This window comes from Podarcis melisellensis, assembly GCF_964234715.1.
Source record: "Podarcis melisellensis genome assembly, chromosome: 7".
NCBI lineage: Eukaryota > Metazoa > Chordata > Lepidosauria > Squamata > Lacertidae > Podarcis > Podarcis melisellensis.
In genome coordinates this window covers 7,777,965-7,802,648 of record NC_138539.1, presented here as the reverse complement: position 1 = coordinate 7,802,648, position 24,684 = coordinate 7,777,965, and the positions used below count along the sequence as shown (strand labels likewise).

The window sequence follows — 24,684 nt, the reverse complement described above, 5'->3', positions numbered from 1 at the left end:
TGCTGTAGTTGAGAAAGGTTATCAAAAATAGCCGTGTTACTTATCCCTGCATTTTCTTGCAGTTTCAAGTGTTGTGCTTTCTTTCTTTTTAATGTAGAAGACATCTGTTTTTGAAAACTGAAATTGGCAAAATAATAAAATAAAATAAATAAAATAAAATAAAATAAAATAAAATGGGGGTGGGCACAACCAGTTAGCCTTGCCGAGAATGCAAAATAGCCTGAAACCGGCACTGCTCTAACCAAAAAAACCGAAAGAAGCAGAATTACGACCTCCACACATGAGCTGCTTTGCTACTTATTAATCAGATCCAGTGTTTCTGGCTTACCGGTGGCCCTGCAGGTCCCTGAAGTCCCACTTTACCAGGAACGCCACGTTCTCCCTGTTGGAAGGAAAGGAGAACGGTAAAAAACCATAAATGTTCCTCGTTATATATGTGATTTTTCTCAAGGGAAATTAAGTATCATGTTAGGCCCATGGAAACCATACAGAGATCAAGCAATAGCCTCCTCTTTTTTAAATGCCACAAATCAAGTTAGATAAAATGTAAAGGCTTCATTCTTCCTAATTGCCTATAAAAACTCAGTAATTCATTAGGATTCTAACATATCGAGTTGCACACAGGGATGGACTGAGCAGCCTAATTTTGTCCTGGTGCTCGGCTGTAGGTCTGCCCAAAAAGTCCATGAAATTGTAAACAGTTTGCATGCATTTTTGTAAGCACAAAAGCCCATTTTTATGTAAAATATGCACAAGGTTTTTCAGTGCATTCATCTGCAAAATATGCACAGATTTTATGTAAGATACATATTTTTGTGCACAGAGAAACTTGATTACAGAAGCCAGAAAAGTGCATAATACATCTGGGATGTGTTCCTGTCTGTGTGCACGTTCAGGAGTGATTTGGAGGTTTGTTTCGAAAAAAGGAAAGCAAACCGATGCCTCCTCCATCCATAGCGTGAATTAATCAGTCATTTCTTAGCTCGGACTGGGAAGAAGAACATAGAAAAAAAGAGGAGATAATAGAGGCTACTTATCAAGGAACAATGAGAGCAAAGGGGCAGGAAATAAATAATAATAATAATAATAAATGGAAGACGGAAAACCTGCCTGTCAAGCTGTCCCTTTCTTCCAGCTACCTGATGTTGTATACAGACCCCATGAAGACTAGAAACTTCATATACAAATTTAAAGTTGATGCAATAAGCAATATGCACCTGCACACATTTTGCAGCTTTTAGTAGACATACAGATACACAGCTCCTATAATCACGGGAATAATGTCAAATTGACAACTTGCATAATGAGTCAGAAGGAGGGTGGGAGATGCCTACAAAAGTCATATCCTATCAGTTCTTCTGTTCAGGTGACACCTGGGTTTTCCCTCCGCTGAACAAACATTTGTAGCATGCCCCACAACAGAAATAGCTCTCTTCAACCTTTTGATGTACTTATAGCAAGCAAAACGAGAAGATTACAATGTGCTTACGGGTTCACCTCTTTCTCCACGGTCACCTTTTTCACCTGGTAGCCCTTGTTCTCCCTGGGAACAAAAAGTATGAGCAAGTTTGTGAGGCCCACATATAGAGAGTGGTGGGTGCAAATCCCTTTGTGCGCAGTGATCCACCTTCCATGTTCAGCACAGCGATGCAACTTTTGTGTGGCAAGTGCTCATGAAAATTCATCTTAGTGCATTTATTTTCTCCCAATATGCATATTTTCTTTTTGCAAAGCAACTGCACTGTACAGGTAAAGGGACCCCTGACCATTAAGTCCAGTCGCAGATGACTCTATGGTTGCATGCTCATCTCACTTTCAGGCTGAGGGAGCTGGCGTTTGTCCGCAGACAGCTTCCGGGACATGTGGCCAGCAGGACTAAGCTACTTCTGGCGAAACCAGAACAGTGCATGGAAACGCCGTTTACCTTCCCGCTGCAGCAGTACCTATTTATCTACTTGCACTCTGACATGCTTTTGAACTGCTAGGTGGGCAGGAGCAGGGACCGAGCAACGGGAACTCACCCCATCGTGGGGATTAGAACCGCCAACCTTCTGATTGGCAAGCCCTAGGCTCTGTGGTTTAGACCACAGCGCCACCCGTGTCCAATTGCACTGTAATGCAGTATAATTTTATGTTTGTTATTTATTTCTGCTTCTGTCCCATGCAACCTTTAACATAATATGTGTATTCTTGGACATGGTACTTGGCTGGAGGTCTAAATTGCAAAATTCAGATAAGTCCGAATTCTGAGCAATTACTTTGTTTTGGTTCTCGTATTGTTTCAGAGCTGCAACTGAAGCAAGTTTGTATTTAAATGTCAAATGAATTGAATCTTTTTCCCATCGCTAACCATAGCTCAGTGGTAATCACATCTCTGCTTCGCATTCAGAAGGTTCCCAGTTCCGTCCCTGTTATCTATAGGCAGGAAGGGAATGTCTGTAGTCTGAAGATCTGGAAGACCAATAGTCTGACTCAGAACAGGGCAGTTTTCTATATTCCTATGCTGATTAATAGGACTGAAGCTTAAGGCAGATATGAGCATTAGATTTGAAGACAGCATCAGTTCTGCATGAAAACTCTCTCTGCTGCCTCCTAGTGGATGAAAGAAAGATGACAGTGCAGTACAAGTGACTATGATAATGAACTTCTCTCTTCAGTTTACTGATTCAAATTGCTCATCTGGGAAAATATTAATAAAGTCATTTCAAGCTTCCAACCCCATCTTAAACAACCAAATTGCTCCAAGTGCAACGCTGAGGGTTAATTAAATTAAAGGGAAGGATATTATTTAATAACTGCAAATGCAGGCCACTGTCGCCATAGAAACGCAGGCTGCCAATTCATCTCCGGAAGCTTGTTTGATATGCTCTCCTTTTAGTTGTTTGATTGCACAGTTTGATCTGTGTTTTCAGGTGGGTTGAAAAGAGCTGCGGAAAAGACACAGCTTCAGTTTGCTAAAAAAGAAACAAAGACCCAAACACCGGAAATAAGCAGGCTTGCCAAGCGCGGTACAAAGCCAAGCCTTCCTGCCATACACTGCATAGAAACCTTTGTGAACCTGGTTCCCTCCGGCTGTTTGAGTGCAACAACAGAAGTATAGTGTCCAGATCAATGAAAGTAATAGAAGAATTCTTTAAGATGAAGGTAGAGGAGGGATGCGGGTGGCACTGTGGATTAAACCACAGAGCCTAGGACTTGCTGATCAGAAGGTCAGTAGTTCAAATCCCCGTGACGGGGTGAGCTCCCATTGCTCAGTCCCTGCTCCTGCCAACCTAGCAGTTCGATAGCACATCAAAGTCAAGTAGATAAATAGGTACCACTCTGGTGGGATGGTAAACGGCATTTCCGTGCGCTGCTCTGGTTCGCCAGAAGCGTCTTAGTCATGCTGGCCACATGACCTGTATACTGTATGCTGGCTCCCTTGGCCAATAAAGCGAGATGAGCGCCGCAACCCCAAAGTCGGCCACGACTGTACCTAATGGTCAGGAGCCCCTTTACCTTTATTCTGCAATGGTCAGACCACACATAGAATTTTGGGCACCACAATTTAAGAAGGATGTTGACAAGCTGGAATGTGTGCAGAGGAGGGCGACCAGATGATCAAGGGTGATCAGGGGGCAGGTAGTGAGGGATCTGGCCTGTGTGGAAGGCTTGGCCTGGTAAGGTAAAGGTAAAGGACTCCTGGACGGTTAAGTCCAATCAAAGGCGGCAATGTAGTGGCAGCACTCATCTCACATCAGGCTGAGAGAGCCACCATTTGTCCACAGACAGCTTTCTGGGTCATGTGGCCAGCAGGACTAAACCACTTCTGGTACAACGGAACACCGTGATGGAAACCGGAGTGCAAGGAATCATCGTTTACCTTCCCGCCACATTAGTACCTATTTATCTACTTGCACTGGCATGCTTTCAAACTGCTAGATTGGCAGGAGCTGGGACAGAGCAACAGGAGCTCACTCAGTCATGGGGATTCAAACTGCCAACCTTCTGATCGGCAGGCCCAATCCTGGATCATGGCCTGGATTGAGTCCTGAGGGTGGACAAAGAACTATATAGAGCCATATTTGCATACCCTGGCCTGAGATTCTTCACGCTTGGGTTTAACTCCTGCCATTCCTGTTGCAATCTCAACAAAGATCTTCAGCTGCTAACTGCACTGAAAAAGAAAGCTCCGACTAACACCAACTGCAGGTTCTTTTCAGGGGGAATGTGAGCTGTGTCTGTGCAATTTCTGCCAGGACTGTGGCAGGGATGGAAAGAGTTAAATCCCCCCCCTTCCTGCTGCAGTCCTGGTCCCAACTACCCATCCAACCTTCAGTGGATGCTATTTGCAAGTGGTATTAAACCACATGTTTGATGTTTTGGGTAGCAGCCTGTCCTTAGCAGCACAATGGCTTTAATTTATCAGAGTGACAAGGCAGAAGAATCAGGCGTGACACTTACAGGGCGACTGGGATGCGGAGTAAACAGGGAAGTCTAGAAAGAGAACAAAGAAAACAAAATGAGATTTCTGTAAAAAGAATATATATATATATGTAACAATGCTTACATTTTGATGGTAACAAATGGATAATGATTCGTGATCTCTGCTAACTTTGGAAATCATTCTATGGTTCAAGAAAACAGCACAAAGTAAGGATTTTGTGCATCAGCATGCACCTTTGATATTACAGTGGTACTTCGGGTTACATACGCTTCAGGTTACAGACGCTTCAGGTTAGAGACTCCGCTAAACCAGAAATAATACCTCGGCTTAAGAACTTTGCTTCAGGATGAGAACAGAATTTGTGCTCCGGCGGCACAGCGGCAGTGGGAGGCCCCATTAGCTAAAGTGGTGCTTCAGGCTAAGAACAGTTTCAGGTTAAGAATGGGCCTCCAGAACAAATTAAGTTCTTAACCCAAGGTACCACTGTACTATTATTTAAAATTCTGTAATCATTAAAACCATCAAAGTGGATTACAACAATTCCTATATACATTGGTACCTTGGTTTAAGAACAGCCCTGTTTAAGAATGATTCAGTTTACAAACTCTGCAAAACCAGAAGTAGTGTCCCGGTTTGCGAACTTTACCTCGGTCTAAGAACAGAATCTGAATGGTGGAAGGGCACTGGCGGCAGGAGGCTTCATTAGGGAAAGCTCACCTTGGCTTAAGAACAGTTTCGGTTTAAGAACGGACTTTCGGAACGGATTAAGTTCGTAAACCAAGGTACCACTGTATAACAAGAACACATACATTTTTAAAATCGCAGATTACCAACTAATCACCATGGAAATATATATTCTAAATTGCCTGCATATACCTGGTGGAATAGAAAAAAAAAATCAGCAAGCATTTAAAGGTTGAAACCGGAAGGTGTCTGCTGGCAGAATATTCTACATCAGAAGCTTTGTTCCTTTTTGATGTCAAATGTGCATCGCCAACTCGGAAGACAACCATCGACAACTCCTGCAGTTATCTCAGTGATCGAGCTGAGATAATAAGCGCTTAGGCAGTCCCTCAGCTTCCGGAGACTGCAGCACAAAAAAACACTGCCTGTCTCTTACAAGGTAGCAGTCCCTCTCCAAACTGCCAAAAATGGTAGTAGACTAATTCCTTTTACAACCCACTTCATTGCCATTGCTGGGCTCTTAAAAAATAAATAAATGCTACTTACTGTTCCTGGTAAGCCTGGGGGACCAGCAGGACCGACATCTCCCTAGAAAAGAAAGCAGAGGTTTAGGGTGTAAAAGTAGGAAACTGACACACAGCTCAAAATCCATTCCTATGCGACTAAAGAACTGTGACAAGAGAAATTGATGGATTATGCAGAACTGGCGAAATTGATGCACAAAGTACATGACAAGGATGACTGTGACTTTAAAAAAGAATGGGAACCTTTCACAAAGTACTTAAAGAAACAACAAAATGAATTGGACTCCTTGGCAGGTTTTGAATAAACATACACAAACTTTTTATTGGTAATATAGATAGATGATAGATAGATGATAGATAGATATAGATAGATAGATAGATAGATAGATAGATAGATAGATGATCGATAGATAGATAGATATAGATGATAGATAGATAGATAATAGATAGATTAAGGATCTTTACAATTTTATAACATGCAGAGAATAACATGTGCTGAGAAACCAGAGAGAGGAGCTGAGGGAAGGTCTGAGACGGGGTGGGAGGGAGGGTTTTTTTTTTCTTTTTGGGGAAGGGGGAAGGAAAAAATGGGGGGGGGGGGTTGAGAATGATGTATTTTTGACTGACTGTTATCTTGAAACTCCCAATATATATAAATTTGTGTGTGTTTATTTGAAGCCTGCCAAGGAGTCCAATTCATTTTGTTGTCTTTTTAAGCAATTTGTGAAAAGTTCCCATTCCTCTTTAAAGTCACAGTTGTCCTTATCTCACAGTTTGTATGCCAATTTAGCCAATTCTGCATAACACACCAGTTCCTCTTGCCACTGTCCTTTTGTTGGGATTTCCTCATTCTTCCATCCTTGTGCTATCAAGACCACTGTTGTAGCATACATAAATAAATTCTTTGTTTTCCTTGGCAGGTCTTATTCTACAATCCCTCACAGAAATTCTTCTGGTGTTGTTGTTTTTTACAAATGTCATTTTAAACATTTTCTTCAATTCATTATATATCATTTCCCATTTTTTTAAAACTTCTCTATATTCCCACCACATATGATAAAAGGTCCCTTCCTTTTCTTTTCTTTACATTTCCATCATATGTTTGACCCAGTTTTGTACATTTTTGCTATCTGTACTGGTGTTATATACCATCTATACATCATTTTCATATAGTTTTCTTTCAAAAGAGAACAGTCACACTGACACACAGGTCAAAATCCATTCCTGTGGGATACGACCACTCCAGTCCAGCTCATCAGAGAGGACATTCGTTCAGTTTAGGGCCAAACTGGACATGGTGTTAATCAAATTGCATGGTTTTGAAAAATAACAGGTGGTGAAAATTGAAGTTGTTTTTTTTCCTGGAGCAAAGAGCATGTGCGTCCTCCAGTTTGGATTAGGACCACAGTGGGGCCAAGACTGAAAGCTCATGTACCTTCATCTTAAAGAATTATCCAGCTCCAAGAAGGATCTCAGGGCCCAAACATGGAATATCTTTAAGAAGGCGGAGTAAATGTTTATTTCTGCCCTTTTATTATGTTATTCCTGAGCTCAGCTTTGTTTTTGTAATACTGGGCTAATATCTTATAATTTTACCCAATGCTTTTTTGTGTGTGTGAGGGTGTTGGGTTAATGTCCTTTGAAGACCATATTGGCAAAACCTGTTGGTGTTTCACAACTTCCTGACTAGTTGCAGGACCTTAGCCAGACCTAGCAGAGTAAACGCAGAGTTCACGGAAGCAATTGGCAACTTGGCTGCAGACAGGATGGACGAAGCAGAAACCAGGAACTTGTAGTTAGGTGTTTATTATATAAAGTGGACTGTTTACAGGAACAGAACAGAACACGGATCTTTAGCTAGCTCTCTAATACACGACTCACAACTCCTACACTCAAACTTGTACTAACACACATTCCAGTTAGGAGGCCATTAATCATTATTCCCATGAGAGAGCTTGACCAATCATGGAGCTGTCTCCATGCCTCTGTATCACCAGGCAGACTTACTCCTCCACATTGCCTTGGCTGTCTGCCAAAACCTAATTGACTCTGTATGAGTAGCTGCACGTATTCAGATTCCCAACAGACCAGACCATCCAAGTGTCCCTATTTTCCAGGGACGTCCCTGATTTAGAGAAGCTGTCCCAGTTTCTGCTTTGATCCCGGAATGTCCCACTTTTTCTATTCATTTGAGAAATGTTGGAGGGTATGGAAGATTAGACCAATCTTTGGGGTATGTGTTTTGGATAAAACTGATGGATGGAAGGAGGCTGGGATGTTTAGCAACATCCCCATTCTGTTCCACCCCAGCAACTCTATGAAATTGTTCAAAATGTCCCCTGAGTTGCCAGCCATTTTAAAATGTTTTTGCTTTAAAATGTTTTTATCGCATTGGACACCAATTGTTGTTGGGGTTTTTTTTTTTGGGGGGGGGTGTTACATTAATACATTTATAAATAAATAACTAAATAGTACAAGAATTAACACAAAGAATGCAAACAATGGTTTGAAGACCAGATCCTCCTTGTCCCTCTCCTGAGCTTACTCAGTTGTACTCTAGCAAGTTCCTTCATCCAAGATCTTACCCTTCTCCTTATTCTTGGCCAGTGTCACATTTCAAATATTTCATAAACATAAAATCCCTCGAATGTTGAAACTCACCTTGTCACCTCTTTCACCTTTGAAACCAGGGAGTCCAGATCTTCCCTTTTCGCCCTGCAAAGGAACAGAAGAAAGTGCAGTTGTTGCTGTTGTTGTTGTTTTTATCACTATTTTTTATTGTGTTGTGCAGCAAAGACATTTTCTGGCAGAATAAACAAAAACAAAAAAGTCACTACAACTCTATGATTCTATGATTTGCTGCCACAATATAAATGGCCAACTGGTGGCAGTAAATCAAACATTCAGATGGAAAGTTCTTCAACTGCAGCACCAACAGTCAATCAAGAAAAGGCAGCAAACATTAAAAAGCCCCCATCCTCTTGGCTTCGACTGCTGAGAAGCAGCATTCTAGGTTGTGGGAGAGAGTAAGGATAGCCCAAATAAATTTAATATGGAGCTCTCCTTTTCTTCAAGGTCCAATCCAGACTAAACACCTCAAAATGGCATAGCTATGAAAGAGTGTTCTTTCATATGTGGTGGGCCTGCAAAAGGGTAAAAGAGTATTGGGAAATAATTCACAATGAACTGAAAAAAAAATGTTTAAAAGCACTTTTCAAAAAAACAACAACCAGAGTCCCTTTTGTTGGGGATAATTCTGATGAAAATTCCCAGGTGTCAGAAAAGGCTATTTATGTATGCCACTACTGCAGCCCGTGTTTCATTAGTCCCAAAATGGAAAACAAGCGAGGTCCCAGCTAAAGGAGAATGGCAACTTAAACTGGTGGAATATGCACAGCTTGTGGACCTAACATACAGAATAAGAGAATAAGGAGAACATACGTTTAAAGAAGATTGGAAAAATATTTATTGAATATCTGGGAGGGAATTGTGTTCACTTGAAAACGTTGGCAGCATTAAGATATATTCAACAGTGTAAATAAGTTTTGATGGATGTGATAATGGAATACTGAATGGTTGAGTTTATGAAAAATATAAAGGGGTTTATGTTATGCAAAATGAACCATGGAAAGAGAAGAAGGGAAGTCATTGATATTTTATGGTGGTTTAAATGAATATTCTAAATTGTAAAAGAGAAAATGTAATAAAAATCACACACACACACGACATACCTGATCTCCTTTCTCTCCTCTCTGTCCTGGTAAACCAGGTGAGCCTGGGAGACCAGCTTCACCCTATGATGGATGAAAAAAGAGTATTGGAACCAAGCTCAAGAGAGATTGCTTCTGTCAAACCCCACCTTGTAGGATCTGACATCACTCTCTTTTCAGACATCCACATGCTGAGCTTCTGGACAAATTCTATGGGGACTCCAGTTAAAAATGTTGTTGAAATCACTATGGATTGTGTGAAATGGTTTGAAGGAGCCCTTGCTTCAGTAACAGAAACAACTTTCCAAAAGGCCCTGTCTCCAATAGCTGCAGCTCTAGAATGAAGTTGCTCTAATCTGCCTTTGTTGTTCCCATAGCTTGGAGGGATTTTTCTACTTACCCTCTCTCCCACTAGTCCAGGACGTCCAGGTTCGCCTGTTTCACCCTAGGAGGAAAAGTGAAATCAAATAAACAGGTTTACTGTGGACTACCCAGGGCAGCCAATTTCTCCCATTTCTTAAAATTCCATTTCACTTTTAAACAAAAGCTTGCAGAATGATAAGAAAGATGAGTTGTCCTTGGTTCCATTCTTTGTCTCAGAAGAGACCACAACAACAAGAGAGACACTGCAGTAAGTTTAAGGCCTAATAATAATAATAATAATAATAATAATAATAATAATTTGGGATGTCTCAGCCAACTATATGCCAACAAGAAGTTGCTCATCCCAGGTCAACTTGCTGAGCCAAGGCAAATTTAAGTCCCCCCCCCACAAAAAATGCCTTTGGGGGGTGGGACCAGTGAACAGGGGGGTGTTTCATTCAACCCAACCCTGGAGTTAGTTACTTCTGACTGGATCATGAGAGCAGAGCAGATGATGATAAATGCAGCTGACATCAGCTGCAAGAAATGGTGTGTTTTGTTGTTGTTTACCTTCAAACCAATTTTCCCAGGAAATCCTTCTTCTCCCCTTTCTCCACGTTCTCCCTGTAGACAATGCAAGCAAAAGTCAGCAAAGTAAACGGATGTGTTTGAATAAACATCCAGCGTAAGAGCTCACCAACATTGCTATGGAATAAAAATTATTGACTGATGAAAGAACTGGGAATTCTGTGCCCCCAGTGTTTCTTGTGGGAGTGGGGAAGGTTTATTGGAGTGGGTGGGCAGGAGGAGTCATCCATCACCCATTCCAACAAAAAAATAACGTGTGGTGTAATAAAGAGGTAATCCTATGGCAGGATCCAAAAGAATATGAAGGTCAGGATGCAGCAGAACTATGGTAAAAATGTAAAAGTAAAGGTAAAGGACCCCTGGATGTTTAAATCCAGTCAAAGGCAACCATGAGGGATGCGGTTGACACTGTGGTCTAAACCACTGAGCCTCTTGGGCTTGCTGATCAGAAGGTTGGCGGTTCGAATCCCTGTGACAGAGTGAGCTCCCGTAACTCTGTCCCAGCTCCTGCCAACCTAGCAGTTTGAAAGCATGCCAGTTCAAGTAGATAAATAGGTACCACTGTGGCAGAAAGGCAAACAGCATTTCAGTGCCCTCTGGTTTCCATCACAGAGTCCCGTTGCACCAGAAGCGGTTTAGTCCTGCTGGCCACATGACCCCGAAAATTGTCTGTGGACAAACGCCGGCTCCCTCAGCCTAAAAAGTGAGATGAACACTGCAACCTTTGACTGGACTTAACCTTCTAGGGGTCCTTTACGTTTACCTATTAGATCAATGGTTCAGCTGGCTCATTCACAGCTGATTCTCAGTGATGTTAAGCCAAGGACACACCAGAGCAATTTGCTTATCCTGGCTCCGAGAGAGGGCAGTTGGTTCAGTTATGGCTACTATAAGTCCCCAAAATGGGTGTTCTGGAGGTGCAAGCAAAAAGTAGGCCCCTAAACTGAATCCTGGGACACGGGTGGTGCTGCGGGTTAAAACACTGAACCTAGGACTTGCCGATCAGAAGGTCGGCGGTTCGAATCCCCGCCACGGGGTGAGTTCCTGTTGCTCGGTCCCTGCTCCTGCCAACCTAGCAGTTCGAAAGCACGTCAAAGTGCAAGTAGATAAATAGGTACCGCTCTGGCGGGAAGGTAAGTGGCGTTTCTGTGCTCTGCTCTGGTTTGCCAGAAGCAGCTCAGTCATGCTGGCCACATGACCCGGAAGCTGTACACCGGCTCCCTCGGCCAGTAAACAAGATGAGCGCTACAACCCCAGAGTTGGCCACGACTGGACCCTAATGATCAGGGGTCCCTTTATATTTAAACTGAATCCTAAGCCCATTCATCTTAATCATGCGGCCTGGAAATCTAGCAAAGAATGCTATTTTATCTCTTTATTTATTTAATTATATTTATATTCCTGACATCACCTTGCCAACAAAGGTCCGTATAGTAAAAGCTATGGTTTTCCAGTAGTGATGTATGGAAGTGAGAGCTGGACCATAAAGAAGGCAGATCGCTGAAGAATTGATGCTTTTGAATTATGGTGCTGGAGGAGACTCTTGAGAGTCCCATGGACTGCAAGAAGAACAAACCGATCCATTCTTAAGGAAATCAGCCCTGAGTGGTCACTGGAAGGACAGAACCTGAAGCTGAGGCTCCAATACTTTGGCCACCTCATGAGAAGAGAAGACTCCCTGGAAAAGACCCTGATGTTGGGAAAGATGGAGGGCACAAGGAGAAGGGGACGACAGAGGACGAGATGGTTGGATAGTGTCTTTGAGGCTACAAACATGAGTCTGACCAAACTGCGGGAGGCAGTGGAAGACAGGAGTGCCTGGCGTGCTCTGGTCCATGGGGTCACGAAGAGTCGGACACGACTAAACGACTAAACAACAACAACAACAACAATATTCCACCTCTATCTACCAAGGAGCTCAAGGTGGTCTACATGGTTCTCCTCCTCCTCATTTAATCCTCACATCAACCCTATGAGGTAGCTTAGGCTAAGAGATGGTGGCGTGCCCCAGCGAACTTCATGGTGGAATGGGAATTTGAACTCTCGTCTCCCAGGTCATAGTCCAACACTCTAACCATCACACCAGAGGCTTGTTTTCCCTCTGCCAGGGTTAGGCAAAGCAACTTTACACCAGCTTCACTTACTTTTGAGCCGGGCAGCCCAGGTAAGCCATCCAGGCCAGGCTTCCCAGGTAAACCCTAAAAAGAGGGAGGGAACAAAACTTAAGATAAATGCAGCATAGCCAGGAGAAACAGGAGTAAAGCCACAAATCCAAAATAAAAGAAATAGAGAAATGCAGGTGTTTCTTGTAAGACATGGAAACACCACCATAGATTAGACTAAGGCCACACATTCATGCCATACATTATAAAGCACTCCCTACTCCTTTCAAAGAGCTACAATTGAACATGTTTAGGAGGGTCACAGTTTGCATCAGTGATGTAGCTTTAACAGAGTAATCTCAGGAAAGACCACTAGATGTCAGCCATGCCAAAGGTACAAGTAAAACAAAGCGTGTGCGTGCGCGCACACACACACACATATACAAAGCAAAACTTTCATGAAGGTTTGCATTATATTAAGTTGGTGTAGGAAAGTACACCAAAGCAAATATTCTTTTTGAACCTCACTCTGGCAGTTCAAAAAGCTAGTTTATTCAATGGCATTATCTACTCCATGTAGGGTCTGATTTGGAACCTCACATTTAAAAAATCCAAGGTTTTCTCTGGTGATTTGAAAGGGAAACAAACCAATTGCTTGTGGTTTTTAAACTTGCAAGAGAATCCCATGAAATTTGATGGTATGCTACACCTTTTTAGGTATACAAAGCCTGCCAAAACAACAAATAGTTACAGGGTTTCGCCTCTCTTTCTTAGGTGCCTTAATAGTTTTGAGTTTTATTTATTTATTTGGTTATTGGATATAAATTTGACAGGCAATGCCAATAAGCTTCTAAATCTCTTGACAGAACTGGATGAAATTTGCAGGCAGAGGTGAGTTCTAAGGATATTAGCAAAGGGGGGGGGGAGTGAGTGGGGGGGTTATTTTACCCCTCCCTGAACACATGCACAGAAACACACACATTTCTTTTCCTAAACTCAAAAGATACAGGATCCAGAACCAGAATTACAATATATCTAACTCTGAATGCATGCATGTTTTCTAGAACGTATCCTGCAGAAAAACAACAACCCACAAGTACTTACAGGTGGTCCAGGGAGTCCATTTCTCCCCATTTCTCCTGGCAGCCCCTAGGACAGTCACAGCAAAAAGAAAGATGACAATTAGTTGTAGTGCCATCTTTTTTGCCACCCAGTACCAACCACCCATGCAGAAATAGCTAGTGTAAGTTGTGCTGGGTGGAAAGAAGGTAGATCTGCATGCGCTGGCAAAAGGTTGGCAAAGGTTTCTGGCTCGCAACTCTGTAACAATAGCGGTAACAAAACGATTCCCTCTGCCACCAAAATTATGGCAATGAAGAAAGCTTGGGGGTAACCAGGGGTGGATTTTTGCATAGATGGATTGTTCACATATGGTAATCACAAATTAGTTCTGAATCCAGAATTATTTAATTCCAACCATAAATCTTTTGCACCAGGTTCTAATTATCTGAAGAAGTGTATCTGAAGAAGTGTGCATGCACACGAAAGCTCATACCAAGAACTAACTTAGTTGGTCTTTAAGGTGCTATTGGAAGGAAATTTTTTTTGTTTTGACTATGGCAGACCAACACGGCTACCTATCTGTAACAGGTTCTAATTAGTGGATCTCAAGGGGGTTTTTTTGTGTGGGAGGGGGTAACTAAGCAGGCCCTACAAGACTGAAGCATAGCTGTCAACGTTTCCCTTTTTTAAAGGGAAATTCTCTTATTCCAAATAGGATTCCTCGCAAGAAAAGTGAAAAGTTGACAGCTATGGACTGAAGTCTGTCTACCCCCAACATGTGCATTTTAACATGTGTATCTTATGGGGGTAACACATATTTTAGGGCAGAAGTGCATTAAAATTTGTGCTTTATGTGAAAGTGCAGGTAAAAATGCATATATTTAGGGGGAAAGCATGCAATTTAAATGCAAAGTTTTTGGACTTTGGGAAAAAAACACCTCTGTAGGAATGGACATATAATGAAGATTGAAAAAGGCTGATCTCTCTCTCTTTACCATGACACCCATAATCACACCCAATATCTGCCACTCAAGACAGCCTCATATGAGGGATGCTTTTGAATCTAAAGCAGCAGAAGGATGTCCTTATGATATCTAATTTTTATGAATGAAAATTTCTTACTGGGGGGCCAGCAATCCCCGGAGGACCAGCAACTCCAGGTGATCCTGGAGGACCCTGTGATGGGAAAAAATATACACATCTTAATCCTTAAACAGTCATATGTCAGGAGTGAAATTCAAGAAATACTGCTTTCAGCATCACTACAGCTGGAAAAAGTCCCACCTCTTAAGTTTCTTCCTTGAATGGTTCCTGTTTAAAGGACTTATAGGCCACCTCAGAGAGCAAACTTTATCAAGGTAGCTTACATTACAAAAGAGTCAAACACAACAAAATACTTTGAAATATACAGGCACAAATATTCGTTCAGTTGGTTTATATCCCTACACCTTAAAAATTATTGGATTCCATTTTCACCTTGTGTTTTCTAACTTGATTGCAGTAGCACGCTAGCAGCCTAGTCTGTTCATGCTGAATAATTTCCATAAAACTAACAGGTGATGGAGCAGTGAGTGGCTCAAGGTTTGGGGCACATTCAAACCTTCCCCTTTTGGAATTACACCAAGGGTGGAGGTTCTGCACCCTTGGTCCAAGTGAAAAAGAAGGTTTGAATGTGCCTCAAATCCCAGGTTCTCCACCCCAGAGGACAATTTTTGCACTGGGTGTGTGTGTCAAATCTTGCTTATGAGGTCATTAAAAAGAGGAAGAAGAAACCATGGCCACCTGCCAGACAAATGATGGTATTCTGATGGAGGGGGTTGATATCAGCTGAGAGGGAACTGGTGTGCACAGCCCAAACAGCAGGATGTAACCTCCACTCACCAGTAAAAGGACTTTTGAAGAGCGCTGCACTGTGATTTGAAGTCCCAATAGTTGGAACTTCAAAGTATAGCATTGCCTGTTGGGTTTGTGAATGTGTGTGTCGAGGGTCTTGGCCACCTGCCAAATTTGGCCCTCCAGGGTTCAGGATATAAGGTACCCTACCCTTGAATTAGACAGAATAAAATAAAATGGGGACAGGACAAGGAAGGGTGGAATACTAGGAGCTGACTCCGAAGACTGAGAAGATGTGCAAACTATTTTGGGAAAGTATCATTCACACAGACTTGAAAATTGCAAATGTTGCTTTAGAGCATCTTGTCACTAGAGGGGGCAAAGGGACCAGGAATGGAAACAAAACTGAAACAAGCGCACACAGAGACACACAAAGGAGGAGGGAAAGTTATTCAGTGATGAAAATAGTGTGATAGTTTTGAGTGCTGAAAATATGTGATATGCCTAAGAGGGCTGTAGCTCAGCGGCAGAGCATGCAGAAGATCCCAGGTTCCGTTCCTGGCTTCTCCAAGTAGAGTTGGGAAAGTCTTTTGATGACATTCCAGAGAGTAACTACTAGTCATTGTATACAATACTGAGCTAGATGGTAGCAATTTCTGCCTGAAGCCGTGGAAAGGCACTGCCAGTCAATGGAGACCAGGGTTCCCTAAACGTGGGTCGCCAGCTGTTTGTGGACTACAACTCCCATCATCCCTATCTAGCAGGACCACTGGTCAGGGATGATGAGAACTGTAGTCCAAATACAGCTGGAAACCCAAGTTTGGGAAACACTGATGTAGATAATAATGAACTCGATTGGACCAATTGTCTGACTCAGTGTAATACACTTTTACACATCACTTGGGAAGACAGGCGAACTAATGTCAGTGTACTGGAAGAAGTATAGATCACCAGTGTTGAAGCAATGATTCTTCAACATCAACTTCATTGGACTAGTCATGTTGTGCGGATGCCTGACTATCGTCTTCCAAAGAAACTACTGTACTCTATTCTGAACTTAAAAATGGAAAGCATAATGCTGGTGGTAAACAAAAGAGGTTTAAAGACTGCCACAAGGCAATTTTTTAAAAAATGTAGTATAAACACCAACAATTGGGAAACACTTGCCTGTGAGTGCTCCAGTTAGAGAACAGCCTTTACCAAAGGTGTCATGGGGTTTGAAGACACTTGAACCCAGGACACAAGGGAGAAACATGCTAAGAGGAAGGCACACTTGGCAAATCCACACTGTGATCAACTCCCGCCCAGATACCAATGTCCCCACTGTGGAAGGACATGTGGATCCAGAATTGGCCTTCACAGTCACTTACGGACTCATTGTTAAAACCATGTTGATGGAAAACCATCTTACTCGGCTACGAGTGATTGCCAAAGAAAGAATACACTTTCTTAAGACTGAAGCACTTGCTAGGAATAGGATGTCAGCATTAGAACTGCCGTGAAATGTGATGAATTTAAAATCTGAAATTGAATTTTGAGGATCCTTGCATGGAGGCAATGAGAACTTAGTTATCTAATACGGTTTCTGGAAGTTGGGGTTTAGACACTTCCATGGCAGCTGTAGGAAGCACTGATTCTATTTGCTCATTGACTGTACTGATGGTGTCACCTGTTTCCCCCTAGAGCCGAATGCCCTGTTTGGGATCTGAGGGTGGCGAAGTCTTGATGCGTCTTAGAACTACACTTCCCACTGAAAGAAAAAGAAAAACCCAACGAAACTGGGAGGCTCCTGTGTAAGGAGAAACATTCAATGAATTTCAAGGGAAGCCAAAAGAGCTTCAATTAGGGCTGCAATGCATGATTAATACATTGCTGCAGTGATAAATGTAAATCTTTTTTTAATCAGCTAAAAACTTTAGCATTTCCAGTTAATCAGGCGATACTTTAACAATATTTTTTCATCTTATAGTTATTTTTAAAAACTGCTGATGGCATGCCAGTAATATGAGATGCAGGAACATTCACTTTCACGCAGGAGGGGCTAGTAGTCTTATGTAAATTTAATTTGTGCTGATTTAATCAATTTGTTAGAACATAGGGGGAAAGGTCCTTAACCTGAGCCAGACCATTGGTCCAGTCTAGTTCATTATTTCCCCTGAGGATCCAAGGTTTCAGACAGGATCCTCTCGAAGAAGAAGAGGGGTTTGATTTGATATTCCACTTTATCATTACCCAAAGGAGTCTCAAAGTGGCTAACAATCTCCTTTCCCTTCCTCCCCCACAACAAACACTCTGTGAGGTGAGTGAGGCTGAGAGACTCCAGAGAAGTGTGACTAGCCCAAGGTCACCCAGCAGCTGCATGTGGAGGAGCAGGGAATCGAACTCAGTTCACCAGATTACGAGTCCACTGCTCTTAACCACTACACCACACTGGGCCCTACCTGGAGATGCCAAGGATCGAGCCTAAGGCCTTCTGCAAGGAAAATGGATGCTCTACCATTGAGCTACAAATCCTTTTGATCACCACTCATTAGATTAATCAACTGCAATTCCCTAAGTCATCATGTTATACTCTTGGTTTCAATCAAACTAGCAAGATTTCTTAGATAAATTCTCCAGTGCCCTACCACCACCAGAGCAGCAATTATGCATTTGTTAAGCCAACTGTTGGAAAGACCATAACATTTGCAATTTTTTTACAGAACAATAAGCAATAATGGGAATCTGGAATAAGCCATTATATTTGAATTTTCTGAGCAAACCTTATTGAAACAAATATGCATCAAACAGGGGAAATTCCTGTCCTCTTAGGATGTAAGGTCCTAGATCATATGTTCCCTGGCTCCCAGCTGTTGTGCTAGTGTAAGGATGGAATTATGAGATCCTCTGCAACAGATGTGCTAGTGGAAATTTCTTGAGAAACAGCTTGTATAGCAGGAAGTAATAGGACTGCAAAAATATGTTGTGTGCAACCAGCCACAAGAACCATGCTAGCTTTTTGCTGCCTTGCTTTGTGCAAACCATCTCACTAGTGCAACTAGTGCACCACTGAACAACTCTAAATTAGGGTGGTATTGAATTCCTCCCTAGGTATTGGGTTTTGCCAGGAAAGCCAATGGGAATTAATATACAATTCATTTCAGTACATCTCGTCTGAGTAGAACTCTGCTGGATATAACCCTGGTTCTAAAGTGATTGTATTTGTTCATAACAGGAGTTGGTTAAGAAAATCGGTCATATAAGATAGTTTCAGCTGTGGGTCTGCATAGGAAGCATGCTAACTGGAAACAGATTAAGGAAAGAAGCTGGATTTTAAGAATGTCAACACAGGCAAAGAAAGGAACGGTTTCAAAAATAGGTAGGGTTGATAAAATGAACATGTATCAAACAGTCTGCTGACTTCAGTAAAGAAACTCTGGATGGAATATGGGGTTATATATTGGAAAAGGGTAGGCAAAGGACAAAGAGAACGACTTGATGGAAAATTATAATAAATAATAGGACAGATGGCACACAATTCCATGGAGGCTCAAGCAAACATGTTAAATTGCACCTGCAGAACGTTGGCACACTGTAAATGTCAAAAGGCATTTGTGCTACACTTATGGAGGAGTCGCCCATTTACACAAAACCTTTGACTAGGAATAATAGGGGGAAAGGAAAAGGAAACAGGACAGGAAGTCCCATTAGGTCCCAAAATAATCTTACAGCGCAACCATACACACCCAGAAGAAAGTCTTATTCACTCAGATGGGGCTTTCCGCCCATTAACCTCTTGACTCTCGCTTTTGACACTTGAGATGTGTATTTTTAGGACACACCTCATTTCTGGGATTGGAAGTTGTTTAAAGCTCTTTTAAATATTGTATTTTAGTTGTTGCAACTTGCCGTGGGACCTCAGCTTGGTAGGCTAATATTAATAATAGGAAGAGGAGGAAGAGGAGAAGGAGAGGAAGAAAAAGAACTGAAGACTTCAGAAGCTTACTTCTAAGTAAACATACATAGGACCAGAAGGTAAATCAGCGGCAAACTTATTTTTTTAAAAGGTCCCTTTAATCCCCATAAAGCATGTTGGCCTAAAATATAAATCTTCCTTTACACACACACACACACACACACACACACACACACACACGAATTTGAACTGAAGCAACAGTGCTAAGTTCGTGAGGTCCTTGGATGCTTATGCTAATGGGAAACCACGACAAGCACAATAGCTATTGTCTGCTCAAAACTGGCCCTGGACACTAATATAATAGCTGGAAAATTACAGCAAAATGCTAAATACTCGGCCATTACACAGCAACAGCCCAGTGCAGCTGACTCCTTTGCCTTTTTAATCATCTTAAGTGTTTGCTTCATAATACCACAACTGAGCCAAGTCCCAGATTATTAAGCGAGGTGGCCTCATGAGCCGTGGGCCAACATTATTTCAGAAAATAAATAGCTTTCTCTACTAAACAAAAAACAAAACAAGAGTACCCAGAAGTGCCCAGAGGCTATCAGTATGTGGAACATGACTGTATTTCTACATAGCACTTCCCTCTGGAGAGCAGAGGAAGTTTTCGGCAAAAAGGCAAGGAGCCATTTGTTTAAATTTGTGACTTAATGGAAGGGTAGAAGTTTGTGATTTCTTTGCCTCATGCTGAAAAGCTTTTATTTGCATTTTTGTTGCTTTGCAGCACTGTGACCTGAATCAAATCATCATCATATATACATATTTAAATACAAACAACATGCACAATGTTCAAGCATTTTTCTACATCATGAATTGTCAGCTTTCCCCACTCCTTTTGTTTTTTGTTCTTATTTTGATGAACTCTCCTTTTAGGAAAAAAACAGTAAAGAGTCTTGTGGAACCTTAAAGATTATGCTTTTATGGCGGCATAAACTCTTATGGTCCAGATAGTTCACTTCACCACATTCTCTGGCTTATGAAACCTTTTGGCACCATCTACTTGCTGAAGTACAATCTTCTGGGTGGCTACTCAGAAGTAAGACCCACTGAGTTCAAAACATCGTAGAAGCATAAAATTGTAGAGTTGGACAAGGACCCAAATTTTCCTCTGGTCCAACCTCCTGCAGGAATCACAGTTCATGGGCCTTGCTTCCAGGTAAGTACTCTTATGAGTCCGGCCTTCATCTTTAAACTGCCAGAGGATGCTTGGTTGTTGCTACGGCAACACACTAACATCGCCACTAAGTGGGAACTTGTCTTTATGGTGCTTCTACATGATATTACATGGCAGGTAGGAGCAAGCTTGAAGAGGAAAGTACATTTGAGAGGCAGCACCAGGTCAAATTGCTTATTGATGGACTTTGGTGATGCATGTCTTTCCAACCACAAATTTATTTCATTTTCACGTTTAATCCAGAATGTGGCAGATAGACTGGTGACTGGGAGCAGCCGCCGAGACCATATAACACCGGTCTTGAAAGACCTACACTGGCTCCCAGTACGTTTCCGAGCACAATTCAAAGTGTTGGTGCTGACCTTGAAAACCCTAAATGGCCTCAGTCCAGTATATCTGAAGGAACATTTCCACACCTGTCGTCCAGCCCTGAGGTCCAGCGCCGAGGGCCTTCTGGCGGTTCCCTCGCTGCAAGAAGCCAAGTTACAGGGAACCAAGCAGAGGGCCTTCTCGGTAGTGGCACCCGCCCTGTGGAATGCCCTCCCACCAGATGTCAAAGAGAAAAATAACTACCAAACTTTTAGAATACATCTAAAGGCAGCCCGGTTTAGGGAAGCTTTTAATGTTTAATAGGTTATTGTATTTTAGTGTGTTGTTGGAGGCCGCCCAGAGTGTCTGGGGGGACCCAGCCAGATGGGCGGGGTATAAATGATAAAATAATTATTATTATTATTATTATTATTATTATTATTATTATTATTATTATTATTATTACATGGTTTGGCTTCCATTGAAATTTCTTTGAATGTTTTGGGGAAAGGGAGATGTGCATAAATTAGGGTAAGTATGGGGTAGGAAAAGGTCAATATTCCTTTTATACTCCAATGCTGGCCTGGAAGGAGGAAAACAAAGGAGCTTTCCAGTTACCATACCTTAGCTTTGAGTTTGTGCACTCTGAATTAACAGCAAATTGCAAGCTAGAATGGGTGAATGCTAAATTGAATGCTTTATCAGCATTTTCTGCCCCAATAACTAGTATAGCAAGGCTAGCTATAAGATATATATTATAAATGTAACTCCTGAGAGCATGGGTTTGCTGGCTCTCCTTGAACACTAAATGAAAAGTCAGGTCTTTTGAAAATAAGTGTATAATTTATGCCATTTAGTTACCGGAGGTCCAGGCAATCCATCAACTCCTGGAACACCAACATCACCCTTCTTGCCCTAAAAATGAAACAGAATTTTTAAAAAGTTACTAACAACATCAAAAGATGACACACAAGCCCAGTTCTTGGTTTGATTACTCTGTCTCGGGGGGGGGGGGAGCATGAACTTGTTCCATCTTCAGTTTCTATGGTACTAAGACATCTTGTGTTCCTGAGGTTCATGAGACAGACAGACAGACAGATACCATAGATAGTATGCCACTCTGACAGAGCCCATTTTCCCCCATGATGGTCCCCGAGGTGATTCACACAAAAATTACACCAACTTCAAAAATGGCAATGTTAAAATGACTACAAAATCGGGCACTGAACACACACATCAATAACAAAGAGACAGACCAAGCAGCTATTTCCGTCCTGTTTCAGCCTCGTTGGTGCTCAGTCAAAGGCCATTTCTGTCCAGGTTTTGCAGGACTTGTGAAAGAATGCACCAAAAGTCCACACACAAAATACTTGTGTTTTAAACCGCAAGCATTTAAAACGGGGAGTCCTGCTAACGCTATGGGACTTCCCCTTCCTTTTCTCATGGGCTCTCAAAATCTGCACTGGAGCATTATTTTGAATTTCCATGTTGTGGGCTACAAGGGGGAAAGGGTAGGGAATTTCTGTCCCATAAGCAAAGCAGAAGTCTAAGAGGACCCTCTGGAGCAGACTTTGATTGTCACCAGTCTACACCTTCTTCTTGCTGAACCTTCTTTTCATGGAGGACAAGGCTATCAGCAGCTACTATAGTTATGTTTATAGTTATGTTTTACTTCCACAGTCAGAGCCGGAAGTCTGGGACTTCCAGTTGCTGGGAATCACAGCGGGCAAGATGGCTGTTGAGCTCATTTCCTGCTTGTGGGCTTCCTAAAGGAATGTGGTTGGCCGGTGTGAGAACAGGATGATGCTAGCTCATTTGATTAGGGCAGCCTTTCTCAACCTGTGGGTCCCCAGATGTTGTTGAACTACAACTCCCATTGCCCCTAGCTAGCAAGGCCAGAACTCAGGGATGATGGGAGTTGTAGTCCAACAACACCAGGAGACCCACAGGTTGAGAACCACTGGGTTAGAGCATGGTGCTGATAATGCCAAAGTTGCAAGTTCGATTCCCTGTTTGGGACAGCTGCATATTCCTGCATTACAGGGGGTTGAACTCAATGTTCCTCAGGGTCCCTTCCAACTCTATGATTCTATGCTGAGCTAGATGAGCCAATTGGCCTGATTCAGCAGGCCCTTTTTATGTTTTTAATTTCTTAACCTTCTGTGCATTTTGGGGAAGAACAAGAGAATGCCCTGCACAGAACATCTGATTACCCTCGAAAAGCAGGCAGCAACAATAGCTCTCTATCACAAATCACAATCCTGGGGAGAGCTTAACAAATAATAATAAAGATACATAGATCTGCCAGATTATATAAACGATCTCTTTCTAGAATGCAACTGAAGAGACTCCCCAGGAAAAATTATACCTGTAGATGTAACACAGTACAAAATGATATCCTGCCTGAGAGCAAGATAGACAAAGCTGGCAATTATGTCGTGCTACTCAGAGCCTGTGAATGTACCCTTTGAATAAACAGGAGGCAACCTGACAGTCAGAAATATATGTTGTTTTTGAAACAAATACGATTTACCTTTTCTGGCAATTATAGTTTTACTCTTTGTTAAACTCAGACCATCAACCAGACATTTACAGAATGCAAAAGGAGCCTGCCGAAATTGAGCTGATGTCCCATCTAGACCAACATCCTGTTCACACACCGGCCAACCACATGCCGAACTACATTGCAAAATTTGGACACGTCTGAATTATGAAGGATAGCTGTTTCCGTACATTCAGTTCAGGAAGTTGGAATCAGGTACGCTCGGATCAATAATATGTATGGAAGTGAAAGCTGGACCATAAAGAAGGCTGATCACTGAAGAATTGATGCTTTTGAATTCCGGTGCTGAAGGAGACTCTTCAGAGTCCCATGGACTGCAAGAAGATCAAACCTCTTCATTCTTAAGGAAATGAGCCCTGAGTGCTCACTGGAAGGACAGTTCCTGAAGCTGAGGCTCCAAGACTTTGGCCACCTCCTGAGAAGAGAAGACTTCCTGGAAAAGACCCTGCTGCTGGGAAAGATGTAGGGCACAAGGAGAAGGGGACGACAGAGGATGAGGTGGTTGGACAGTGTTCTCAAAGCTACCAGCATGAGTTTGACCAAATTGCGGGAGGCAGTGGAAGATAGGAGTGCCTGGCGTGCTCTGGTCCATGGGGTCACGAAGAGCCAGACATGACTAAGCAACTAAACAACAACAACAAAGTTATTATTACGGTCAAAGAACAGTTCAAGAATCACAACTGAGACTACTTTCACAAAATTCTCACATCAAAATGTGAATCTAACAAAATTTCCTCATTCATGATACAAAAACATCAGCAGGCCCTTTACGACTGTTGCCACGAAGTTTTCAAAGACATCCCATAATTACCTATGTTTACTTTCATATGGGGGGATTAAAACAGTTCATCCAAAAGTCGATTAGTTGCCGATTTTGCTGCTGCTTACTCTGTTTTATTGGTTCCAGGGTTTTTGTTTTTCTCTCTCTCATTAGACTGCTGAATTGTTTAATGAATTTTCTACCCTTGGCAGGTTAGGAAAAATTTTAAGTACCTGCCCCCTGCCAAAAGTCAGTAGACATCATGGGAAGGATGAAGGGGATGAGGATACGTGGGGATGGAAAGAGAAGAATGCTGCAGTGCGGCTGGTACAACTGACTTCTGTGCGCACAAGGAAGCTTCTTTTCCTATCCCTGCCTTATCCAGCCCCCCCCCCCATGCATCCTCAAGATGGGGAACCCTCCAGAGCACATTTCCAAGCACAATTCAAAGTGTTGGTGCTGACCTTTAAAGCCCTAAACAGCCTTGGTCTATACCTGAAGGAGCATCTCCACCTCCATCGTTCTGCCCAGACACTGAGGTCCAGTGCCGAGGGCCTTCTGGCGGTTCCCTCATTGCGAGAAGTGAGGTTACAGGGAACCAGACAGAGGCCCTTCTCGGTAGTGGCAC

General features: G+C 42.4%; 1 protein-coding gene across 1 annotated transcript in view; it reads right to left on the bottom strand.

Annotated features, from left to right (window-relative positions):
• The window catches only part of COL22A1 (collagen type XXII alpha 1 chain), a 178,869-nt gene that overhangs the window by 43,910 nt on the left and 110,275 nt on the right, over positions 1-24,684 (bottom strand). Inside the window, exons 24-35 of the mRNA XM_081918646.1 lie at positions 21,595-21,648; positions 14,582-14,635; positions 13,502-13,546; positions 12,440-12,493; positions 10,278-10,331; positions 9,745-9,789; positions 9,366-9,428; positions 8,296-8,349; positions 5,657-5,698; positions 4,444-4,476; positions 1,490-1,543; positions 329-382 (exon numbers count right to left, since the gene is read on the bottom strand). Of these exons, the coding sequence (XP_081774772.1) occupies positions 329-382; positions 1,490-1,543; positions 4,444-4,476; positions 5,657-5,698; positions 8,296-8,349; positions 9,366-9,428; positions 9,745-9,789; positions 10,278-10,331; positions 12,440-12,493; positions 13,502-13,546; positions 14,582-14,635; positions 21,595-21,648 (606 nt within the window). The remainder of the gene's footprint in view (positions 1-328; positions 383-1,489; positions 1,544-4,443; positions 4,477-5,656; positions 5,699-8,295; positions 8,350-9,365; positions 9,429-9,744; positions 9,790-10,277; positions 10,332-12,439; positions 12,494-13,501; positions 13,547-14,581; positions 14,636-21,594; positions 21,649-24,684) is intronic.